General features: G+C 43.1%; 1 protein-coding gene across 1 annotated transcript in view; it reads right to left on the reverse strand.

Annotated features, from left to right (window-relative positions):
* Nucleotides 1–2,466: 2,466 nt before the first annotated feature.
* The window catches only part of usp38 (ubiquitin specific peptidase 38), an 85,255-nt gene continuing 64,053 nt past the window's right edge, over nucleotides 2,467–23,668 (reverse strand). The window contains exons 8-11 of the mRNA XM_028802737.2: nucleotides 23,015–23,108; nucleotides 18,299–18,405; nucleotides 11,545–12,931; nucleotides 2,467–3,127 (exon numbers count right to left, since the gene is read on the reverse strand). Coding sequence (XP_028658570.1) covers nucleotides 2,957–3,127; nucleotides 11,545–12,931; nucleotides 18,299–18,405; nucleotides 23,015–23,108 — 1,759 coding nt within the window. The 3' untranslated portion in view covers nucleotides 2,467–2,956. The remainder of the gene's footprint in view (nucleotides 3,128–11,544; nucleotides 12,932–18,298; nucleotides 18,406–23,014; nucleotides 23,109–23,668) is intronic.

The raw sequence follows: 23,668 nt of genomic DNA on the forward strand, positions 1-23,668 counted from the left end.
AAGCAGTTGAGGGTAGGGAAGGCTGCAGGGATCTGGGATATCCGCGGTGAACTTCTCCAGGCTGTCGTCCTGGCATTGCAAGCAATCTTTGCTTCCATTTGGGAGACTGGTGTCATACCCAACTGACTGGAAAACAGGACTTGTCATCCCTATCTGGAAAGTGGAAGGGAGATCACCTGCATTGTACCACTACTCTCAGTGCCAGTAAAGTCCTTGCTAGGGTTGTCCTCAATAGGACCCATGATTAGTTGCTCACCTACCAGCGACAGGAACAGTCTGGTTTTACGCCTAAGAAGTCGACCATCAAACGAATCCTGGCACTGAGGGTTCTCATGGAGCACAAACATTGGCAGATTGTCGACTTTTGTAAAGTGCTCGACTCAGTTGATCGAGCTGCCCTGTGGGACATCCCAAGGGTTCACGGGATCCCCTTGAGGTTGCTGGATATCATAGCCGGCCTGTACGCTGGTACTGTGAGTCCTCTGTGTTTTCCCCAGTTGATTCTGAGGTTCATCAGCGGTGTGTTTTGCTCCTACTCTGTTCAGTGATCACATGGACTGGGTGTTGGGCAAGGTTGTGGGGTCCAGCGGCTGGGGGGGCATCTGTTGGTGAAGAAACATTCACAGATCTCAATTTTGCTGACGTTGCTGTGGTCTTCGCGGAGTCAATGGAGGCTCTGATTGGGGCGGTCGAGAGACTGAGTGAGGAGTCTGGGCAAAGAGCCAGGCCTTCAGCAGTGTGTCTGTCTGCGGAGAGAGTGTCGACCTCGTCATTGAGAGGTTTACTTACCTCAGCAGTGACATTCATGTCTCTGGTGACTCTTCCTGTGAAGTCAGTAGACGGATTTGGAGAGCATGGGGGGTTCATGAGGTCACTGAAAAGGGGTGTGTGGCGCTCCCGCTATCTATGCAAAAGGACAAAGGTCCAAGTCTTTAGAGTCCTGGTGCTTCCTGTCTTGCTATATGGTTGTGAGACATGGACTCTATCCAGTGACCTTAGACGAAGACTGGACTCCTTTGGTACTGTCTCTCCAGAAAATCCTTGAGTCCCGTTGGTTTGACTTTGTGTCGCTCGCGGAGTCCCGAATGAGACACATGACCTGCATGGTGAGGGAGCATCAGTTACGGCACTACGGTCATGTGCTGCGTTTCCTTGAGGGTGATCCGGCTCGTAAGATCGTCATTGTTGGTGACCCAAATGGCTGGACCAGGCCAAGGGGTCACCCACGTAACACCTGGCTGCGGCAGATAGAGGATCATTTCTAGAGGGTGGGACTGGACCGCGTGTCTGCCTGGGAGGTTGCCAACCGGGATCCTGAGTTGTTTCGTCGTGCAGTGGGTGCGGCAACACGCTGTACCAGTGCATGCTCCCCAACTTGACTTGACTTAAGTCTGTTAAGTAGTTCTCTTGTGAAAAGCAGACATGTGAAGTCAGTAGACGGATTGGGAGAGCATGGGGTCGCTGGAAAGGGGTGTGTGGCACTCCTGATATCTAAAGTCCAAGTCTTTAGAGTCCTGCTGCTTCCTGTCTTGCTATATGGTTACGAGACATGGGTGCTATCCAGTGGCCTGAGATAGTAATAATAATTCTTTGCATTTATATAGTGCTTTTCTCACTACTCAAAGCGCTCAGCAATTGCAGGTTAAGGACCTTGCTCAAGGGCCCAACAGAGCAGAGTCCCTATTAGCATTTATGGGATTCGAACGGGCAACCTTCCGATTGCTACTGCAGATCCCTAGCCCCTAGCCTCAGATGAAGACTGGACTCCTGTGTCTCTCCGGAAAATCTTTGGGTCCCGTTGGTTTGACTTTGTGTTGCTCACGGAGTCCCGCATTGTGAGGGAGCGTCAGTTATGGCACTACAGCCATGTGGTGCGTTTCCCCGAGGGTGATCCAGCTTGTAAGATCCTCACTGTTGGGGACCCAAGTGGCTGGACATGCCAAGAGGTCGCCCACGTAACGCCTGGCTGCAGCAGATAGAGGGTCATTTTCGGAGGGTGGGACTGGACCGCATGTCTGCCTGGGGGGGGATCCTGAGTTGTTTCGTCGTGTGGTGGGTGCGGCAATGCCCTGTACCAGTGCCTGCTCCCCAACTTGACTTGACTTGGTTCAAAACCATAGCGAGCGAGGCCACTAAAGTAAAGCACAAGTGTTACTTGAGCAATAAGGGCTTCTTATTAAGCAAATGGGTTGGAGTAAAAACCTGCAGCCACTGTGGCCCTCCAGGACCGTGATTGAAGACCCCTGTTATAAGCGATTCCCAAAGTGATCGCAGCATCCGGCCATCTTGTCATAACACCCAGAAGGCACATCAAGTCTCATTTAAATGTGAGCCAAGAATTCTGTTCCCTGATTTAAAAAAAAGATAAATGAAATCCTGAAGAATATTCAACACTGAAGAATAACAAGAGCCTGTCGTGAATGTGGCACAAAAGGTTTACACCACACTCAGCATGCATTTGGTTTTTTGGTAACGTTTGTCATTTTTTCTTTTGTCGTTGAACGTTTTTTTGTTTTCTCTTTTTTTACAGAGTGCTTTCAGCACAGCTCGTTTTTACATGCAAAAATGCACAGAAGAACTGTCTTAGACATGTGCCAATACAAAATGGAAAAAACAAAATTAAAAACACACGTGCAAACACGCTGCACCCCAGTGTATAAAATTATTGCATCCCTTATGTTTTGGAATAACTTACCCTGCCAGGTTTAAATAAGGAAACCATTAGAAAAGACAATCAGGTAGAAATGTCACGGTTGTCAATAAACTTGAACAAAACAAAAATCAAGCAGGTAGGTAAGCCCACCAGGGCAACAGAGTGGGCAATCCGTTGTCGTTAGCTAAAAATTAAAAAAAATCTAGCAAGGTGTTGGTGAATCCAGATTTAATGGTTAATCCGGCAAATAGCACTCAGTCCAATGATTTCCTGCCATCTTGTTGTGCATCTGTCCTCCAAATTTCAAAAGACCAGCCTGCTAACTGTGTTGAACCCTCCGCTGCCACCTCCGCCACCTCCACCTGTCGGTCCGCAGCTCCCAGGGGGGTCGTTGTCATCAAAACCATTGGGTCTGAAGGAACAGGGGGCCGACGCTGCCTGGAGGGCTCGAGTGCGGGCACTTAGTTCTTGTTCCTGCAAAAAGAAATAAACATCAATTTTAGACACACAAGTGGAGCCCCGTTACATACACGTCAGCACTTGGACCCCAGGGTGGGGTGAGGTGTTTCAGATGGTTACTAAAGCATTTACTCAAGTTGGAATCAGCGTATCTAGTAATGTGGGAGAACTGGACCTAATAATGAAAACAGCTAACAGACTGCCAGGTTATATAGCGCCTTGATGTGTGGAGTACAAGTCACAGGAGATTCTGCTCAAGCTTTATAACACACTGGTGAGGCCTCATCTGGAGTCCTGGGTGCAGATTTGGTCTCCAAAAAGGACATAACAGCACTAGAGAAAGTCCACAGAAGAGCAACTCGGCTGATTCAGATAGATAGATACTTTATTAATCCCAATGGGAAATTCACATTCTTCAGCAGCAGCATACTGATACAATAAATAATATTAAAGTAAAGAATGATAATAATGCAGATGAAAAACAGACAATAACTATGTATAATGTTAAATGTTAACGTTTACCCCCCCGGGTGGAATTGAAGAGTCGCATAGTTTGGGGGACGAATGATCTCCTCAATCTGTCAGTGGAGCAGGACAGTGACAGCAGTCTGTCGCTGAAGCTGCTCTTCTGTCTGGAGATGATACTATTAAGTGGATGCAGTGGATTCTCCATAATTGATAGGAGCCTGCTGAGTGCCCTTCGGTCTGCCACAGATATTAAACTGTCCAGCTCCATGCCAACAATAGAGCTTGCCTTCCTCACCAGTTTGTCAAGGCGTGAGGCGTCTTTCCTCTTAATGCTGCCTCCCCAGCACACCACTGCGTAGAAGAGGGCACTCGCCACAACTGTCTGACCAGATTCAGGAGCTACAGGAGATGAGTTATGAGGAAAAATTAAAAGAGCTGAGACTTTAAAGGAGATTAAGAGGTGACCTGACTGAAGTGTTTAAACTGATGAAGGGAATTAGCAGAATGGATCAAGGCTAGGACTTTAAAATGAGTTCATCAAAAACACAGGGACACAGTTGGAAACTTGTTAAGGGGAAATTTCACACAAACATTAGGAAGTTTTTCTTCACTTAGGGGGCCACAGACACATGGAGTAAGTGACCAAGTAGTGTGGTAGACAGCAGGACTTTAGGGACCTTCAGAACTCAACTTTATGTTTTTTCAGAGGAATTTTGTAGATAGGACAGGTGAGGTTTATAACACACTGGTGAGGCCTAATCTGGACTCCTGTAGGCAGTTTTGGTCTCTGAGCTACAAGAAGGACATAACAGCACTAGAGAAAGTCCAGAGAAGAGCAACTCAGCTGAGTCCAGGGCTACTGTGGATGAAGAAAGATTAAAAGAGCTGAGCATTTACAGTCTAAGCAGAAGAAAATGTAATGTAAAGTATTAAATGTAGGACATAAAAATGTGAAGTTTGAATACACAATGGGAGGCCTGAAAATTGAGAGCCCACCTCATGAGAAGGATTTAGGAGTCGTAGTGGACTCAACATTATCAAGTGCCAGACAAGCCATTAAGAAGGCTAACAGAATGTCAGGTTATATAGCGCCTTGATGTGTGGAGTACTACAAGTCACAGGAGGTCCTGCTCAAGCTTTATAACACACTGGTGAGGCCTCATCTGGAGTCCTGGGTGCAGTTTTGGTCTACAGAAAGGACATAACAGCACTAGAGAAAGTCCAGAGAAGAGCGACTTGGCTGATTCAGGGCTACAGGGGATGAGTTATGAGGAAAAATTAAAAGAGCTGAGCCTTTAGAGTTAAAGCAAAAGGAGATGAAGAGGAGACCTGACTGAAGTGTTTAAAATTATGAAGGGAGTTAGTCCAGTGGATTGAGACGGTAACTTTATAATGAGCTCATCAAGAACTCGGGATACAGTTGGAAACTTGTGAAGAGTAAATTTTGCACAAACATTAGGAAGTTTTTCTTTACACAGAGAACCACAGACACATGGAGTAAGTGTCCAAGTAGTTTGGTAGACAGTAGGTCTTTAGTGACTTTCAAAACTCAACTTGATGTTATTTAGAAGAATTAAGTAGATAGGACTCATGAGCTCTGTTGGGCTGAATGGCCAGTTGTCATTCAGACTGTTGTAATGTGCGATTGCCATATTTATAATAGTGCCTCAAAGTCGCTTTAAACATTTCATTAATAAGTAAAACTAGGGGGCTTTGTCCCCTGCTTGCTTCACTTGCCAACCCTTTGGGTCTGCGCTACACGCCAGCTACTTCACGTCTCTGCTGCTCACGTATGTGGATTTCACTTTCACCAAACAACCAATCTTTTAATTCTCGCGGCTACACCTCTTCATTGGGAAGAAACATGACTTTTCCGTGATGACAACTCGAATTAGACGATCTACAAGTCTCCGATTAAAGTTTAAATCAGAACAATATATCTGATCTCTTTTTACTGTTCCATTATTTCCCCGAGTAATAATTTTCGTTTGTTTGTGCTAAAGTGATTTTTACTATTATTTTTTGAGACTTTCATTATCTCTAACCTGCTCTGCATGTGTACTGCGCCAGCGTTTTTGAATTCTTTACGACGTTCTACTTTGTCATCTACTCTTTTTCTTTTATTTCCAGCCCCAGGCCTGGTTAAATCTCGTTACAAAGATTCATCTCGTGGGACGTGAAAGTGTCTTTCTGAAAAAGTCACATCTCATCCCAGGATTTTTTTTTATTATAATAGCGAGATTACAGAGGGAAACATATTACTTATTTTATACAAAATCTGTTGGTGGTGTGCCCCATTTGTTCATAACACCACTGGTGACAACATCTGGAATTGTGCTGTATAAATGAAGAGCCGTTCTCTGCAATTACAGATGTCTAATCTGGGGCCTTTTTTAATGTTATAAAATAGTACATAATGTGCAGGAAGATTTCCAACTACACAGCCTGAAAAAAGCATTCAACTCCTTGGAAGTTTTCATATTTTCATGTTTTTCATCACTTTGGCTTTTTTGATCAACAGAAAAAAAGTATTTAATGTCACAAGTGGAAACAGGTCTCTGCAAAGTGGTCTAAATGAATATGTCAATGTCAATTTATTTATATAGCACATTTAAAACAACATAGCAATGCTGTGGCCAAAGTGCTTTACAATAATAGAATAAAAGAAAAACAAAACAATTAACATAAAACATAAATAGAAATAAAACATATGAACATAAAATACATAATAAAGTCGACCCTTGATATACGACCGGCCTGACATGCGAACAACTTGCTTTACAGCAAAAATTTTTGTTTTGAATTACGACCAACATCTTGCGTTAGGACCCGAATACGGTCACGTGTATCCGCTTGTGCGATTGTAAACAAATAGCCGAGAGCGTTCGTAAGCGTCAGTCAGAGCCCAGATACATGTGTTTGCGGACGTAATTTCGGTCAGTGCAGTGCTTTATATAATTTATTTCGATAATTGCTAAGGAAGGAAGAGAAGGTAACGAAGGTAAAGAAACCGATCACAATTGAAACGAAGAAGGAAATTGTGTGGAAATATGAGAGTGGTGTTTGTGTGACCGATCTCGCTAATATGTACAGCATGTCGAAATCCACCATCTTGACAATTTTACAAAGAAAAGATTTGTATAAGGAAACTCTTTCCAAACAATAACCGCCTTCCATTTCATTCTCCTCCTCCTTCCTTCCTGCAAGCCAAAGATGTCAACTTAAATGGTGAGTACAGTATGAAATTGTTGTTTCTGGTAGGCTAGGCACTTTTTATAACTTTTTGGTTAGTACATTAGAAAAATTATTGGTGTTTTTGGTAAATTATGCACATTATACAACCCTTTTTTATTAAAAAAAGTTAAGTAAGTGTTGCTATGGGAAGTTCGGAACACATTAAGGGCATTTCCATTATTTCTTATGGGAAAAACAGTCTTGACTTACAACCAACTTGAGTTACAACCAGCCCTCGCGAACGAATTGAGTTTGTAAGTCAAGAGTCCACTGTAATGTTATATACATAAAAAATAGAAGTAATGTTATATAATCACAAAGAGGAAACCATCAGTATTACTGGAGGTCACGGAATGCAAGTGAATAGAAATGAGTCTTTAGTCTTGTTTTGAACAGTTCAATTGTAGACGACTCCTTTATATGATGAGGTAAAGAGTTCCACAGGCGAGGCGCAGCAGCTGCAAAAGCCCTGTCCCCCTTAGTTTTACACTTGGTATGAGGGACAACCAGAGACAGCTAACCAGAAGATCTAGATGGCTGATGTAAAACACACAGTTCAGATAAATAGGCAGGAGCAAGCCCATGTAAATATTTAAAAACTAGCAGCAAGATTTTAAAATCAATTCGAAAACTGACAGGCACCCAGTGTAAAGAAACTAAAATAGGAGAAACAGAATCATACTTTCTTGCCCCAACCAGAAAGCGAGCGGCAGCATTTTGGACCAACTGTAACCTGCGTATCAGAGATTTGCTAATCCCAGAATACAGCAAGTTGCAGTAATCAAGGTGAGAAAAAATAAACGCATGAGTAGCTATCTCAAGATCCCTAGAAGATATAAAAGGCTTTATCCTACCTAATAGACGAAGTTGGAAAAAGCAACTCTTGACTACAGAATTTAATTGTTTCTCAAATGAGAGGTTACTATCAAAGGTAACACCAAGATTGCGGACTTGAGGTTTGGAAAAGACAGAGAAAGAGCCGAGAAGTCCAAGACCAATTTGGGCTTTAGCTGATGGACCCACTATAAGCACTGTTTTATTTTGATTTAGTTCAAGAAAATTATTAGCCATCCAGGATCTTAGTTCAGAAAGGCAGTTGTGGAGCTGATTTGTTGTAGAGTTGCAGACAGGAATATAAACCTGAGTATTATCAGCATAGCAGCGAAAAGAAATGTTAAATTTCCTAAAAATCGCTCCAATAGGGTGAAGGTATATGGAGAATAAAATAGGACCCAAAATGGATCACTGAGGAACACCACATTTAAGGGGAGCAGTAGAAGAAGAGGAATTAAAAGTCACTGAAAAGTGTCTACCAGTTAAATATGAACTGAACCAGTTAAGAGCAGCCCCTTCAAGCCGCAACAGCAATATCTCACGGTCAGTAGTGTCAAAGGCAGCGGACAGGTCAAGGAGGAGAAGGACTGCCACATCACCTGAGTCCGAAATAAGAGAAATGTCATTGAACACTTTCAGGAGTGCTGTTTCAACACTATGATAACGCCTAAAACCAGATTGGTAGATCTCAAATAAATTATTGGAGTTAAGGTGATCAACCAATTGATTATAAATAATTCGTTCTAGAATTTCAGCCAGAAATGGCAGTTGGGAAATTGGACGAAAATTGGCTAAAACTCCAGGATTTAATTCTGCCTTTTATAGACGGGGACGGACTGCAGCATGTTTAAAAAATGAGGACACAACTCCCAAACTAATAGAATCATTGATGATGGCTAGTAGGGGTGGGCTCAACACATCAATGGCTTCCACTAAGAGACGTGGTGGTACAATATCCAGAGGACTGGGAGCTGGTTTAAGGGTGTCAATAGTTCTTTTTAGCTGTGAAAGTGAGACTAGATCAAAGGATTCTAAGACAATGTCATGATTAACAATAGAAAGTTCATAGCCCGTTTGAACAATGCCACGGCGGATAGTATCGATTTTGCTGACAAAGAGTGATAGAAACTGGTCACATGAATGAACAGTGCTATTTGATCCCATCGCAGAATGGGGGTGAATGGCCGCATTAATTGAATTAAATAAGACCCTAGGATTCTTTGAGTGACGGGATACTAAATCGGCAAAGAACCTTTGATTTGTTATCTTAACTTCAGCCTGGAAATTGAAAAGAGAAGTCCTAAAATTCTGTTTAGAGACAATCAGTCCATCTTTTTTCCAACGCCGTTCAGCAGTTCGACAGGCGCGGCGCAGTGATCGTGTATGTTCATTTAGCCAGGGAGCAGGTCTACCCTTATTACTGCGTATCTTGGGCTGAGCAATTGAGTCTAAAATCGTTTTACAGGAAGAATTAAATTTTACGACAGAATCATCTTTACCATTATTTTGGTCATGCATAAAGACCAGAGAAAATGGTTTTAAAATCAGATATAATAGAAGAATTTAAAAAGCGCAAGTAGCGTGGGGGACAGCTATTAGTCAGGACATCAACAGTAATATTCAGATCCATCATTATAGAAAAATGATCAGTAAAAGAAACGTCACATAAATCAATATTATTCACTGAAATATCAAACGTTATCATCACTTGAATAAGTCTTAACATGGCACCACCAAAATCATCACTGGTGCAGCCCACTGGTTTAAGAAGAGACAGAATTAATTCAATTAGTCACGTTTCAGCGTTCTCACCCCGTTTGTTTTCTTTATGAGTATTTGTCATCATTTGTTTATTACTTAGCATTGTTGTATTGTCTTTAAATGTTCCTCCATTCTGTGTGTTTTGTGGGTGGAGCTGCTGGAGGCGGGGCCACCCTAACATCACTGCTGCCGCCTCCCACCTCTGCCTTTACGGTGAATTCACAAAGTTTTCAAACACCAATACTTTCTGCCCACTAAAAATTGCAATTTTTGCCCATCAGTCTACACTCAGTAAACCCGTAAAGACAAAGTGAAAACGTGTCTTCAGTAAGATTTACGCTAATGCTCAAATGTTTTAGAACACCCCAGATTTTCCATCAAATTTCATCAGTGCAAATGCAATGAATAACCTAAAATGATGAAAAGGTCAGCAGTAAATCTACATCAAAATAAAGTGTGCAGAAAGTGAGGTCTGTATACTTTCTGAATCCAATGTAAATTTGAGGAAAAGAAAATTAGGACAAATACTGGGTGAGCCAAAATGAAGCAGCACATTTCTCAAGGTTATTGCGTGAAGTAATAATTAATTATTCTTTGCATTTATATAGCGCTTTTCTCACTACTCAAAGTGCTCAGCAATTGCAGGTTAAGGGCCTTGCTTAAGGGCCCAACAAAGCAGAGTCCCTATTGGCATTTACGGGATTGCCAGTGCAGATCCCTAGCCTCAGAGCCAGCTGGGTGGGTGGGGGTCCTTTGACAGGCGATACCTTGTAGTTTTCAGTCGGAAAAATGCCTTGGTCCAGTGCACACCGTTGCTTTCGCTGTCGAAGCGTTCTTCAAAAACAACGAATCCATCATCACTACGCAACACGCCTTTCCGAACTCACTTCAGCATTCCTCCTAACGGAGACATCCCAAATCAGAAAACAATTCTTCAGTGGGTAAATTTAGACAGATGGGTACAACATTGAACAAGAACATCTCCAGGCCATCCATGGACTGTACGATCACCTGAAAACATCCAAGCTGTTTTGGACGGCATCAAGTTTGCAGTCGGCTAGACGTTCAGCGCGCTTCTGCTTCAGGTATTTCCAAGACGTCTTTGAGGACCTTAATTTCCATTCATACGAAATGATGGCAGTGCAGGAACTCACTTTGAGAGACTGGGAGAGAGCCGTAGAGAATTGTGTGCCAACATTTTGCAAACCGTTCATCGGGATGCCATTGTCATATGCGGCAACGAGGCACATTTCCATTTAAATGGTTGCGTAAATAAGCCAAACTTTTGCTACTGGGCTGAAACCAACCCTCATGACCTTCATCAGAGACCCCAGCACAGTGAGTGTGTTACAGTTTGGTGCGCCGTTGCAGAATTTGGCATTGTAGGCCCTTACTTTTTTGAGGAGGGAGCAGCAACGGTCACCGTCACTTCAGAATGTTACAATGAAATGCTAGAGAACTGGAAGAAATGGATGTGGTGGATGCCTGGAGCGACAGCTCATATGGCCTGCGTGGAGATCCATGCAAGTTTTGCGGGAGATGTTTCCGGTGAAGCTGATCTCCCTGCAAAGCGATGTCAGGCGGCCTTCACGTTTGCCTGCAGTTGCTCTGTGCAATTTCTTCTCAAGTCAAAGGTATCCACCCACTGAGCTCAAAACCTTGAAGCCCTCAAGAACACTATTCCCCTTGAAATGGCTGAACCGAGTCATGCGAGCGTTCAGAAATCATCTCAAAGAGCGTATTGCTAATGATGGCCACCACCTTGAAGACACCATTTTTAAAACACAGTGAAAAACAATCTATTTTGTATACTCTTTCTTGTGTCATAATGAAATTTAGTTGATCTTGTAGCATCTTTGCAGACTAAACGTTTGAAATGTGGTATTTCTTTTGGGCTCACCCAGTATTTTACTCCAATTAATGGTTATACTTTGAATGAAAGATCAAGAAGGTAAACAATGGAGATTCCAACCCAACAGCCCAATTAGTTTTGATTTCCCAGTACCAGTGGAGGTGCCCTCATACCGTGTGCTGTAAGGAGTTCCTCACTAACAGCAGGGTGGCATGCTATGGCCAACATGACATGCTGCCACTACGGATATGAAATTGAAGTGTAGGTGAAGTAACAAACTTACCTGTAAGTAAAGCTTGTTGTCCTTTGTAATCGCGTCCATCAGTTCTTTCTGCAGTGGAGGCTCTGTGTTCAGCTTGACGTCATCTAGGACTCGGCCATTAAAGCTGTCGCTCACGCCCTGCTTCCGGTAGAACAGTACATAAGCCGTGTCTTTGGGGAATCTGCTGGTGACATTCTGAACAGAATGGAAGGAGGTAAATGTGACTCGGCTGTCATTGAAAAGTAGCCAGTCTTTGGGTAGCTGGGCAACTTCTGGGTCCTGCTTTGCTATAGATGTGCAGGAGGATCTTTCCCCATCCGAGCGAGTCTCAGTGCTTGTAGGTGACAGAGGTGAAGGGGAACTCTGGGTATGCTCTGGCTGATAACCCAAACTAGACATGGAAGGCTCTGTGCTCGTTACATTCCTCCCATAAGTATAGTAGTGCCCGCTTTCAGAAGACATTCCAGAATGCATGACCACAGAACTAAGCACGTATGGCACCAGCTGGGTGGTGAGTACCATTTCTTCACTCTTCTCTGCTTCCTCTTCCACCCTCAATTCCTCCACCTCTTCCTCCTCCTCCTCTTCCTCTTTGCTGGAAGGTTTCAGCTTTTTTGCCAAATTTTCCACACTTTCAGGGGAGTCGACCTGCAGGGGTGAAGAGCAGTTGCTGTCAGACACTGAGCTGGCCATGCTCTTGGATGTAACGGGATGAACAGGAAGCTGTAAAAACAGGGGAATCGCCACGTTGTCTAAGATCTTGCGCCGTACGTGACACTTGGCATCGTATGAGAAGCGTAAAAGGGTAAGAATGAGGTATTCCGGTTCGTCCACAATCCACATCGTTTTCTCCGCTCTTTGCAGCGATGCACACTTTTCACAGTAGTATTTATTGTCCTCATCGAGGATCTCGGGCTCCAGGAAGTAGTTGATCAGGTCTGGGACCGAGCCCAATTTCCCACCATTTGAGCCTTCATTTGCTACAGAATCGCAGTTGCGCTGCTGAGCAGAAGGTGCCGCCCGATATGAGATGGTGTTCTCTCCAGCGCCAGTCTGGCTAGGGGCAGAAGGTGTGTGTGAAAACGAACAGGAGGGTTCGGCTAAGGAGTGCACCTGCTCGGCCTCTGGAGGGACACCACAGGCCTCTCGCTGGTGTTCTTCACCCGAAGGCCGAAAAGCTAAGGAAAGGTCAGTGAAAGGCTCCTCTTTCTGGGACACACTGTTGCATTCCTGGCACCTAATGGCCGTAGAAAGTCGCCCCCCAAACATTTGCTCTATTAGAGTCTTCTTTTTGCAAGGTGTCTCCTTTATGGCGCTCATTCCAGTGGCTTCCCAACTTCCACCTTTACAGTCACCGTATATTTCAGCCCCAACTAATGCCTGAATTGTTTTTTCTTCTTCATGCAGTCTTAAAATGGAAAACAAAAGCAGAAATATTAAATTATAATCAAACAAATGGAAGACATTTCCTTATAAAACAGCTTAATTATAAAGAAAACAGCTAAATAAAAAAACTAAACAAGTCAGAAAACAAGTGCAAGGCGTGACACTCGCATGCGCTTGGGGATTTACTTAACTGAATTGAAAGCCTATATACATCAGACTTCCAATACAACTCGGAGTCCTACCACGTGCAAAAGTTCGCTGACGACACTGCTATCGTGGGCTGCATCAGGAGTGGGCAGGAGGAGGAGTATAGGGACCTAATCAAGGACTTTGTAAATGGTGCGACTCAAACCACCTACAACTGAACACCAGGAAAACCAAGGAGCTGGTGGTGGATTTTAGGAGGCTCAGACCCCTCATGGACCCCATGATCATCAGAGGTGACTGTGTGCAGGGGGTGCATACCTATAAATACCTGGGAGTGCAGCTGGATGATAAACTGGACTGGACTGCAAATACTGATGCTGTGTGTAAGAAAGAACAGAGCTGGTTATACTTCCTTAGAAGGCTGGTGTCCTTCAACATCTGCAATAAGATGCTGCAGATGTTCTATCAGACAGTTGTGGCGAGCGCCCTCTTCTATGCGGTGGTGTGCTGGGGAGGCAGCATTAAGAAGAAGGACGCCTCACGCCTGGACAAACTGGTGAGGAAGGCAGGCTCTATTGTAGGCACAGAGCTGGACAGTTTGACATCCATGGCAGAGCGATGGGCGCTGAGCAGACTCCTGTCAATCATGGAGAATCCACTGCATCCACTAAACAGGATCATCTCCAGACAGAGGAGCAGCTTCAGCGACAGACTGCTGTCACCGTCCTGCTCCACTGACAGACTGAGGAGATCGTTCATCCCCCAAACTATGCGACTCTTCAATTCCACCCAGGGGGGGTAAACGTTAACATTATTCAAAGTTATTGTCTGTTTTTACCTGCATTTTTATTACTCTTTAATTTAATATTGTTTTTTTGTATCAGTATGCTGCTGCTGGAGTATGTGAAGTTCCCTTTGGGATTAATAAAGTAGATAGATAGATAGATAGATAGATAGATAGATAGATAGATAGATAGATAGATAGATAGATAGATAGATAGATAGATAGATAGATAGATAATCTATCTATCTATCTATCTATCTATCTATCTATCTATCTATCTATCTATCTAGTGGATAAAATAACATTATGGCGCAATAAAAAAATAAAATCATGAACATTTCTATGCGTTTTGTCACGCTATAGTAACTCCTCAATAGTCATGATTGGTGTGGAGCCTTCAACCAGAACGCTCAATGGCGTGTAGTTGGAAAAAAAAAATGTAAAGCCAATTTTAGAACAAACTGAAACTGAACAATCGTTGAATCAAACGACAGTGACAACAATGTGGACAGGTCAAAGACGTTGACACAGGGAGGGAAACTGATGCATACGGGACTGTATGACTGAACTGCAGGGACTGGCCTGTAGAATCCGGTTGAGTGGCAAAAAGGCAAAACAATTACAAATCAATTAGAATGACAAGACAGACGTTAGCCCCCTAAGACCGTTCAAAATGTAACACGTCAGTGCTCGTGTCAGGGGAAGTGTGGGAGTCACTAAAGCCTTGCACTGTGGCCAACCTACAATAAAACAAGGGGTGAGTCTATCATGCGATCAGATGCTGACTTTCTACCCTCTCCAAGCACAAACAATAGAAAAAAATATGATTATAAAAGTATGCAAAGAAACACAGCGTCTATTGTCCTGATTGTGTTGTCGGCGACTGTTTCAAAATATGTCAGTAGATGTTTGTGCTCTTCTATTTCTTTCTGCTATTGCGGTGATCATTAGTTGGTTTCTTGGTCACTTCTCCGTAAACATATAACCACAGGTCATGGTCACCAGGTGACTGCTGTTGGCAAAGGATTCAAGTGTGCCACTGTGATTTGTGAGGGTCATTCATACCCACTGTTTTATTTACAACTAGGGGGCTTTGCACCCTGCTTGCTTTGCTCGCCAACCCCTTCCCTCCCCCTGCGAGCACTACGTGCCCAAGGAGACGCGGCCGCTCCTCTGAAACTCCTCTTATATGGTGATACATTGGGAAACAAGTAACATTTGTTTTTTTTTTTTTTTACATCCTCTTTGCTCAATCAGCTGCTGGATTGCTGCTTTTGCCATGCCACGTGATCTGCATTTCGTGCAGCGCTTCGAACGTTTAAAAGCCTGTACAGCACCTGAATATTTGATCTCTTTTCGCTATTCCGTTGATTTCACAGAGTAATAATTTCCGCTTGTTAGCGCTAATGTGCTGTGGTGGGTTGGCACCCTGCTCGGGATTGGTTCCTGCCTTGTGTTGGCTGGGATTGGCTCCAGCAGATCCCCGTGACTCTGTGTTTGGATTCAGCGGGTTGGAAAATGGATGGATGGATGGAAAATTTCGAATTTTCCTACTTCCATTATCTCTAACCTGCTCTGCATGTGTATCACGGGACTTGCTTCCAAAGGTTATAAGTATGACGTGACTTGTCTGTCTCGTGGGAAGTGAAAGTGTCTCTCCGTCTCTCTTCAAAAGATCATGTCTCGTCGCAAGTCTTTTTTGTCTTTTGTTTTTTTTGGGAATCCAACTGACGGGGTGAATCTGACAGGGAGATGAGAGGAGTCAAGTGTTACACGGCTGCTCATGTATGGATATATTGGACTGGACTGCCAATACTGATGCTCTGTGTAAGAGAGGACAGAGCCGACTATACTTCCTTAGAAGGCTGGCATTCTTCTGTATCTAAGGTAACAGTTGTATTAACAAATAATTTAGTAATGAAACTAAAGTGTACTATTATGGGCTATTTCTCAACAAATATCAGGTTAAAGTCTAAAACACATATTGTCACTGCAGGTTTTTTTTAACTAACTGTATAATTCAAACAACTATCTGCTGTATATTTCTAAAATGCTCTGAAGGTGGCACATTTTGCCCACTTATTGAAAGCTCCTACAGTACCCTTACTGCACTTGTTCTTCAGTTGCTGTACAAACCTGATAAAGGTACGAAATAAAATTCATTCAACTTGCCGTGCTTCTTTCATCTGTTTAGTGAATCTCACAATCAGCTCCAGTTTAAACACTAGAACGTTTGTCTCCCCTCTTTAAAAGCAGAGACCACCTTTCTAGTCCTTAATTTCCACACAACACCAAAAGAAGTATAAAAGTCAGAAGTCCACCTGCACCACCACCACCTGATCAAAGCACCGTGATGTTTCCACATTGATGGGATTACATGGCCAGAAGTCCACATGACCATCATCATCAAATTCTTACATAGGAACCCTGAATACAAGGAGGACTGACTGAGGTCATTTATGTTAGGTAGAATGCCTAGAGGGGGCTGGGTGGTCTCGTGGCCTCGAACCCCTTGCAGATTTTATTTTTTTCTCCAGCCATCTGGAGTTTTTTTTTTCTTGTCCTCCCTGGCCATCGGACGTTACTTTTAGTCTATGTTAATTAGTGTTCCCTTATTTTAATTCTTATTTATTTTGTATTTTTTCTCTTTCTTCATCCTGTAAAGAAAGCACTTTGAGCTCCATCATTTGTATGAAAATGTGCTTTAGAAATAAATGTTGTTGTTGTGTCCGGCTAGCAATTGGAAGCAGCCAATGATGATGATGATAAACTTTGTATGATGTAAGTAATCTACTTGAGTATAAAAAGACCTCCACAAGCAGATAATGCTGTGTGCATCTTGTTACAGCGTCCTGTAATAGGAGTGTTCCCTCTTCAATGAGAATAAATGGCTGTTTATAATTTAAACTTCCTCCTGCCTGTTTTCTCTTAGAGGTTTAGGGCAACCCGGAGGGGCTGAGGAGGTTGAACCCAATGGATTCCAATGGCCCAGTGCAGTGTCACTTTGAGGGCTAATATGGTTATTGTACACAAAGTGATTTGGTGTGCTTTCCACATTAAAAATATACCATCCATTCTAGAAGTGGTATAAAGGGGTAATAAGGATGGTAGTGAGACCAGCTATGTTATATGGGTTGGAGACGGTGGCACAGGAGACAGAGCCGGAGGTGGCAGAGTTAAAGATGCTAAGATTTGCATTGGGTGTGACGAGGATGAACAGGATTAGAATTGAGGACATTAGAGGGTCAGCTCAGGTTGGACAGTTAGGAGACAAAGTCAGAGAGGGGAGATGGCGTTGATTTGGTCATGTGCAGAGGAGAGATGTTGGGTATATTGGGAGAAGGACATGCTAAGGATAGAGCTGCCAGGGAAGAGGAAAAGAGGAAGGCCTAAGAGAAGGTTTATGGATGTGGTGAGAGAGGACATGAAGGTGGTGGGTGTAACAGAACAAGATGATGAGGACAGGAACTGATGGAAAAAGATGATCCGCTGAGGCAACTCCTAATGGGAGCAGCTGAAAGAAGAAGAAGAAGAAGAAGTATCGTTTAAGCATATCAGGAAACCAGATAAAGTTCAAGTGAACAACAAAGAACAAGAAGACTGTGGTTGTTTGTTCAAGAAGTTGTCTGACTATCATGTACCCTGATGTCACATACACAGCAACTCAAGAAGTATTGGAAAAGTATTGTAGGGACCAAGAATTCAGTGAAATGAGTCTTTTATTTTGGGGAATGTGAGCTGGTTATGTTCTCATGTGGTTTGAGCCAATCAGTGTCAGGTCAGGTGAATATGTTTGCATTAATTCAGCACTGTTATGCAAATTCAGTGATCTATAAGTATGACACTCTCTCTGTTCTGTGACCATTTGCTGACCACCTCTGTCCTTTGGTAGACCGTTATAACAGGACTGCTCCCCTCTTTAAACATTTCATGAGTAGATAATTAAAGACGCATTGAGCAAGCTTCCTCCTGCCCGATTACTGACTCAAAGAGGTTCTATATAACACATTTCTTAAATAGTTTATTTACAGTTTTATTTCTTCCACAAGTGATGGGGGCGCTGTGCTGTAAATATGGCAACATCCTTCAGACGAGATGTTAAACCGAGGTCTTGACTCTCTGTGGTCATTAAAGACCACCAGGGTTCATCCTGCTGTCCTGGCTAAAATTGTCCATCATGGTCTCATCCATTTTGGCTCCCTAATGATCCCCTGTCCTTTATTGGCTAACTGTCTCTTTCATCCTTTCACCACCTAACAGCTAATGTGCGGTGAGCATACCAGTGCACTAATGGCTACCTCTGGGTGTTACACATTGGGGGGGTGGTTGAAGTGGGCACCCTCTGTCTGCGTAAAGCTCTTTTGAGTAGCACTTTATATATGCAATTAATTCATGAGGTTTAAAAAAAACAAAAGACCATTTAAATCACGTTACTCAGCACGTTGCCTGATAAAGTACCTGTCTAGTAGAAATCGGAGGTACTCTGAGCAGTCCTGTTGCGAGCCAGTGGTAAACCATGGTGGTCTTGAAGCTTCAAAAAAACTGTGGGGTGCATAGGCCGCTCTCTGAAAAAAAAATCAGAAAAGAACAATAAAATGATTACTGGAAGAATGAAGAGAGCATGAATTTATATATAATTCAGTACTGTTTCAACCTGGCTGCAAATCCTAATCCTCATCTACAAATCCCAAGGAGCCTTTCCATGCGGTTTATTCACTCAACTTTTTAGTGGACTGAATTGATCATTTTGGTGAGCCCTCAAGGAGCCTCTCCAGTCCCCCCCCACCCCCAAGCCTAAGGCTAGCATTTACTTTAAAACTACTGTATGAAGATCTCTGTCTTGGCTGTGACCGACTTGTGTTTTAAGATTCTGAGCAATGGATTTTCAAGTCAAGAATGTTCTTGAATACTGATTCCTTGCGTTGAGACTGCAAACACTTTGTAAAAATGCTGCATTTGTGTTACTTTTAAGAAAACAAAAATACTTTTGCAATGTTCTGCCATTTTAAAAGAAGTCTGGCTGTGATCATCACCTTATTATCCCCCTCTGGGGGTAACCTTTAGGACCACCATGGGCTCGTGGGTTCCTGCAGCTCTTTTGTGCATGCTGCAGTTACTGCTGCTCTTTACAGGGGATTGAAGCACTTGCACTTTGATTTTTCACAGTACTTAGAAAGAAAGAAAGACGAAAGAACAGAAAGAAGCGAAACAAAGAAACAAACAAAAGAAACAAAGAAATGAAAGAAAGAAAATAAAGAAAGGAAATAAAGAAAAGAAATGAAAGAAAAAGAAACAAGAAAAAAGAAACAAAGAAAAACTAAAGAAAGAAAGAAACAAACAAAAAAGAAGCATGAAAGAAAAACAAAAAAGAAACAAAAGAAAGAAATAAACAAAGAAACAAACAAAAGAAACAAAGAAATGAAAGAAAGAAAATAAAGAAAGGAAATAAAGAAAGAAATGAAAGAAAAAGAAAGAAACAAGAAAAAAGAAACAAAGAAAAACGAAAGAAACAAAGAAACAAAAAAAAGAAATGAAAGAAAGAAACAAAAGAAAAAAAAAGAAACGAAAGAATCATTTTATACCAGGGATATGTCCGGCTATAAAGAAGTAGACAGGTAAACAGCTTCAGAAACATACAGTCATGTGAAAAAGAAAGTACCCCCTCTTTCAGTTCTAAGGTTCTACCTATCAGGTGTGAAAGGCAGCCACAGTCCTTTCCCAGCCAGGATGCCAGCTGGATTTAAGGACCTAGGGGAGAGGTATCTACAGGGCACTACCTTCCCCAGGACCTTAGAGGGCAGCTCTCCTGGGTGGGTGTGGCACCACGGATTCCCACAGGGCATTCTGGGAGTTGGAATCTGGCACAGCCCTGTTGGGTTCCATGGGGGAACTGCAGATCCATACCTTGAACTTCCATCACGCCTGGGAGTGATTCCAGCTAATGCTGACGCACCATCTGGAGCACTCCCAGGAGCTGCCTCACACCGTTTGGGGAGACAGAAAGATGAAGCTCGATGGAAGAGGAGTGAAGGTGGAAGGAAAGAAAGGACTGTGTTTGCATACTTTGGTGCTGTGCTCTGCTCTGAGGAGCGATGAAGAATCGCTTCCCCAGCTCTGAAATAAAGGGTGTTGTGTGCTGCACTGGGGTCTCTACCTGTCTGTGTCGTGTTATGGTGCCTGTACACGCCCCTGGTGGTCTACACGGGACATAATAAAAAATCATCTGGTCCTTAGCGGGTCTTACAATTAGGTAAATGCAACCTCAGATGAGCAACAACACGTGGCATATTAAACAGCATCATTATTTATTTAACAGAAACTAAGCTGAACTGCACAAGCAATGTGTGTGAAAAATGAAGTCTACCCTTACAGCTTCCACCGCTTCCATCGGAGTTAAGAGGGTACACATCAGCCACAATGCACTCAATTAATTGATCATCAGCAAGTGGGACCACCTCAATAAAAGCAGACGTTTCAGCAGTTTGCTGGTCTGGAGCATTCAGGTGTGTGTTAACGCAATGCCAAGCTGGCAATCATCTTAGAGAAGCAATTGCTGCAGCCCATCAATCTGTGAAGGGTTATAAGGCCATTTCTGTCAATCTACAGTGACAAAGACTATTCACAAGTGGAAAACACTCAAGACAGCTGCCCAGGAGTGGACATCCCAGCCAATTCACCTCAAGACTGTGCAAAGCTCAGAGAAATTACAAGAGCCACATCTCAGACACTACAGGTCTCAGTTAGCAGGTTAAAGGTTAAAGTTCATGACAGTACAATTAGAAAAAGAATGGCTTGTTTGGAAGGATTGACTGCAGAAAGCCTCTTTTCTCTAAAAAAGAACATGGCAGTGCAGCTTAGGTTTGCAAACTTGCATCTTAACAAACCACAACACTTCTGGAACAACATCCTTTGGACAGATACAGTACATAATCAGTGCTTGGAGCTTGTCAGAATTGGTGGGTTTCGGTTTCTCCACCCACCTCTTGAGGATTGACCACAGGTTCTCAATGGGATTAAGGAGTGGGGAGTTTCCTGGTCATGGACACCAAATGTCGAGGTTTTGTTCCCCGAGCCACTAAGTTGCCACTTTTGCCTTATGGCCTGGTGCTCCATTATGCTAAATTGTTAATTGTTGGTCACCAAACTGTTCTTGGATGGTTGAGAGATGTTGCTCTTGTAGGATGTTTTGGTCCCTTTCTTTATTCATGGATATTGGGGGTTTGGGGATGAATCTGGGGCTCAGGGGGCATCACCGGTGCAGAGCTTGCTCAAGAATGGCAGCAGGCAGGTGTGAGTGAGGCAAAGACTTTTAGAGGATAGCCTGGTGGGTGTCAAGAGGGGCAGCAAAAAAGCCAAGAAAAACATGAGGAACAGACTGATATTCTGGGATTGGACTGTTGGGGTCAAGTCATTTTCTCTGATGAATCCCCTTTCTGATTGTTTGGGGCATTCGTAAAAAAGAGAAGGTGAGCGGTGCTCCCATCAGTCCTGTGTCATGCCAACAGTAAAGCAGCCTGAGGCCATTCATGTAACGTGGGGTTGCTTCTCAGCCAAGGCAGTGGGCTCACTCACAATTTGGCCTAAGAACACAGCCGTGAATAAAGAATGGGACCAAAACATCCTGCGAGAGCAACTTTTACCAACCATCCAAGAACAGTTTGGTGACCAACATGATGGAGCACCAGGCCATAAGGAAAAAGTGACAACTAAGTGGCTCGGGGAACAAAACATCGAAATTTTGGGCCCATGGCTAGGAAACTCACCAGACCTTAAATCCAATTGAGAACTTGTGGTCAATCCTCATGAGGCAGGTGGACAAACAAAAACCCACCAATTCTGACAAACTCCAAGCATTAATTCTGCAAGAATGGACAGCTGCCATCAGTCAGGATTTGGCCCAGATGTTGATTGCCAGCCTGCCAGGGCGAATTGCAGAGGTCTTGAAAAAGAAAGAAGGGCCAACACTGCAAATATTGACTCTTTGTAAAAACTTCATGTCATTGCCAATAAAACTTCTGAACTGCTTGTAATTCTACCTCAGTGTACCATAGAAACATCTGACAAAAAGATCTAAAAACACGGAAGCAACAAACTTCACATTTGTGTCATTCTCAAAACTTTTGGCCACGGCTGTACTTATTTTTTCCATGCATGGCTTCTCCATTTTGGCTTCATTTCTATTAAATAAATAATCACATGGTGGAATCTGTTGTGTGTCGTTTTACACCTGAAGTTAGATTTAAAAAATTTTTAGAACCTGGTAAGGACAAGATGTTTTTTAATTATGCCCTGATATGTAAAACCATAAAACTGTACGAGGGTGCATTTTCTTTTTCACAAAACTGTATGTGGTTTCGATCAAAATAACTTATTTACACAAAAGCGCCACTGTGAACAGATTAGTTAACAGAAAAAGCAGTGCCGAGAATGTCTGATCAGATTTATCATCTACCACATAAACTGGGAGAAGGGTGTTAAGGATAGAGCTGCCAAGTAAGAGGAAGCCCTAAGAGGAGGTTTATGGATGTGGTGGAGGGCATGAAGGTGATAGGTGTGACAGAGCAAGACGACGAGGATAGGAAGAGATGGAAAAAGATGATCCTCTGTGGCAACCCCTAATGGGAGCAGCCAAAAGAAAAAGACGACAACAAACAAGATAAAGAAGACGACGAAGAAGATGACGAAGAAGACAAAGAAGAACAGCATGTTTCCTGAAATTAAAAACTTTAACCACGTCAAAAGGGGCACACTTGGCAAGTTAAAAGTTTGTGTTCACATTTGGACTGGCGCCCCACAGACCCCATTTTACTGAAGCCCAAGACGTGAATCGATACTTGGGAAAATTCTTGACTGAAAACATATGAACTCTGTGAGTTTTAACTCTTTTGTTTTCACATTTGAAACAACATCCCATAGCCGCCATAATAAACCGCAAAAACAGGCACGGAATTGTTAAAAATGAATAAAAAAATGCTTCATGTAAGAAGAGTTTCCCACGGCAAATTAATGGAATACCACATTTGTGAAAAAAATAACTTGGACTTGAAAAATATTTAATAAAGGCAAATCTATTACAAGGAGGGTCTCTAAAGTCAAACTAGCAAGACTACGTGTGAAAGGCACGACAAACCGAACTGCACAATAAAAATCGAGATCTGTAAGGAAAAAACAAACCTGAGTGTGCGCCAAAAAAGCAAACAGCAGCTGAAGTTTCTTCATTAACGTGTTAGATCCATTGAGGTTCAGAGAAAGAACTGATCGCCTGAAACTACAAGACAAAAAGAAAAAAAAATGAAGGTTCATATAATACACTCAAGATCAAACTATTTATCTCAGGCTGCTTTTTACGTGCTGCTAGGAAAGCACAGCATACAATTGAGGATACACACTGCATGTTTGACCTACTCTGACATACTCTAATCCATCCATCCATTTTCCAACCCAATGAATTCGAACACATGGTCACGGGGGTCTGCTGGAGCCAATCCCAGCCAACACAGGGCACAAGGCAGGAACCAATCCCGGGCAGGGTACCAACCCACCGCAGGACACACACAAACACACCCACACACCAAGCACACACTAGGGCCAATTTAGAATCGCTAATCCACCTAACCTGCATGTCTTTGGACTGTGGGAGGAAACCGGAGCGCCCGGAGGAAACCCACGCAGACACGGGGAGAACATGCAAACTCCACGCAGGGAGGACCCGGGAAGCGAACCCAGGTCCCCAGGTCTCCCAAATGCGAGGCAGCAGCGCTACCCACTGCGCCACCATGCCGCCCCATACTCTAATCTCTGGACTTATTTTAGTACAAGGAATTGGAA

This window comes from Erpetoichthys calabaricus, chromosome 5, assembly GCF_900747795.2.
Source record: "Erpetoichthys calabaricus chromosome 5, fErpCal1.3, whole genome shotgun sequence".
NCBI lineage: Eukaryota > Metazoa > Chordata > Cladistia > Polypteriformes > Polypteridae > Erpetoichthys > Erpetoichthys calabaricus.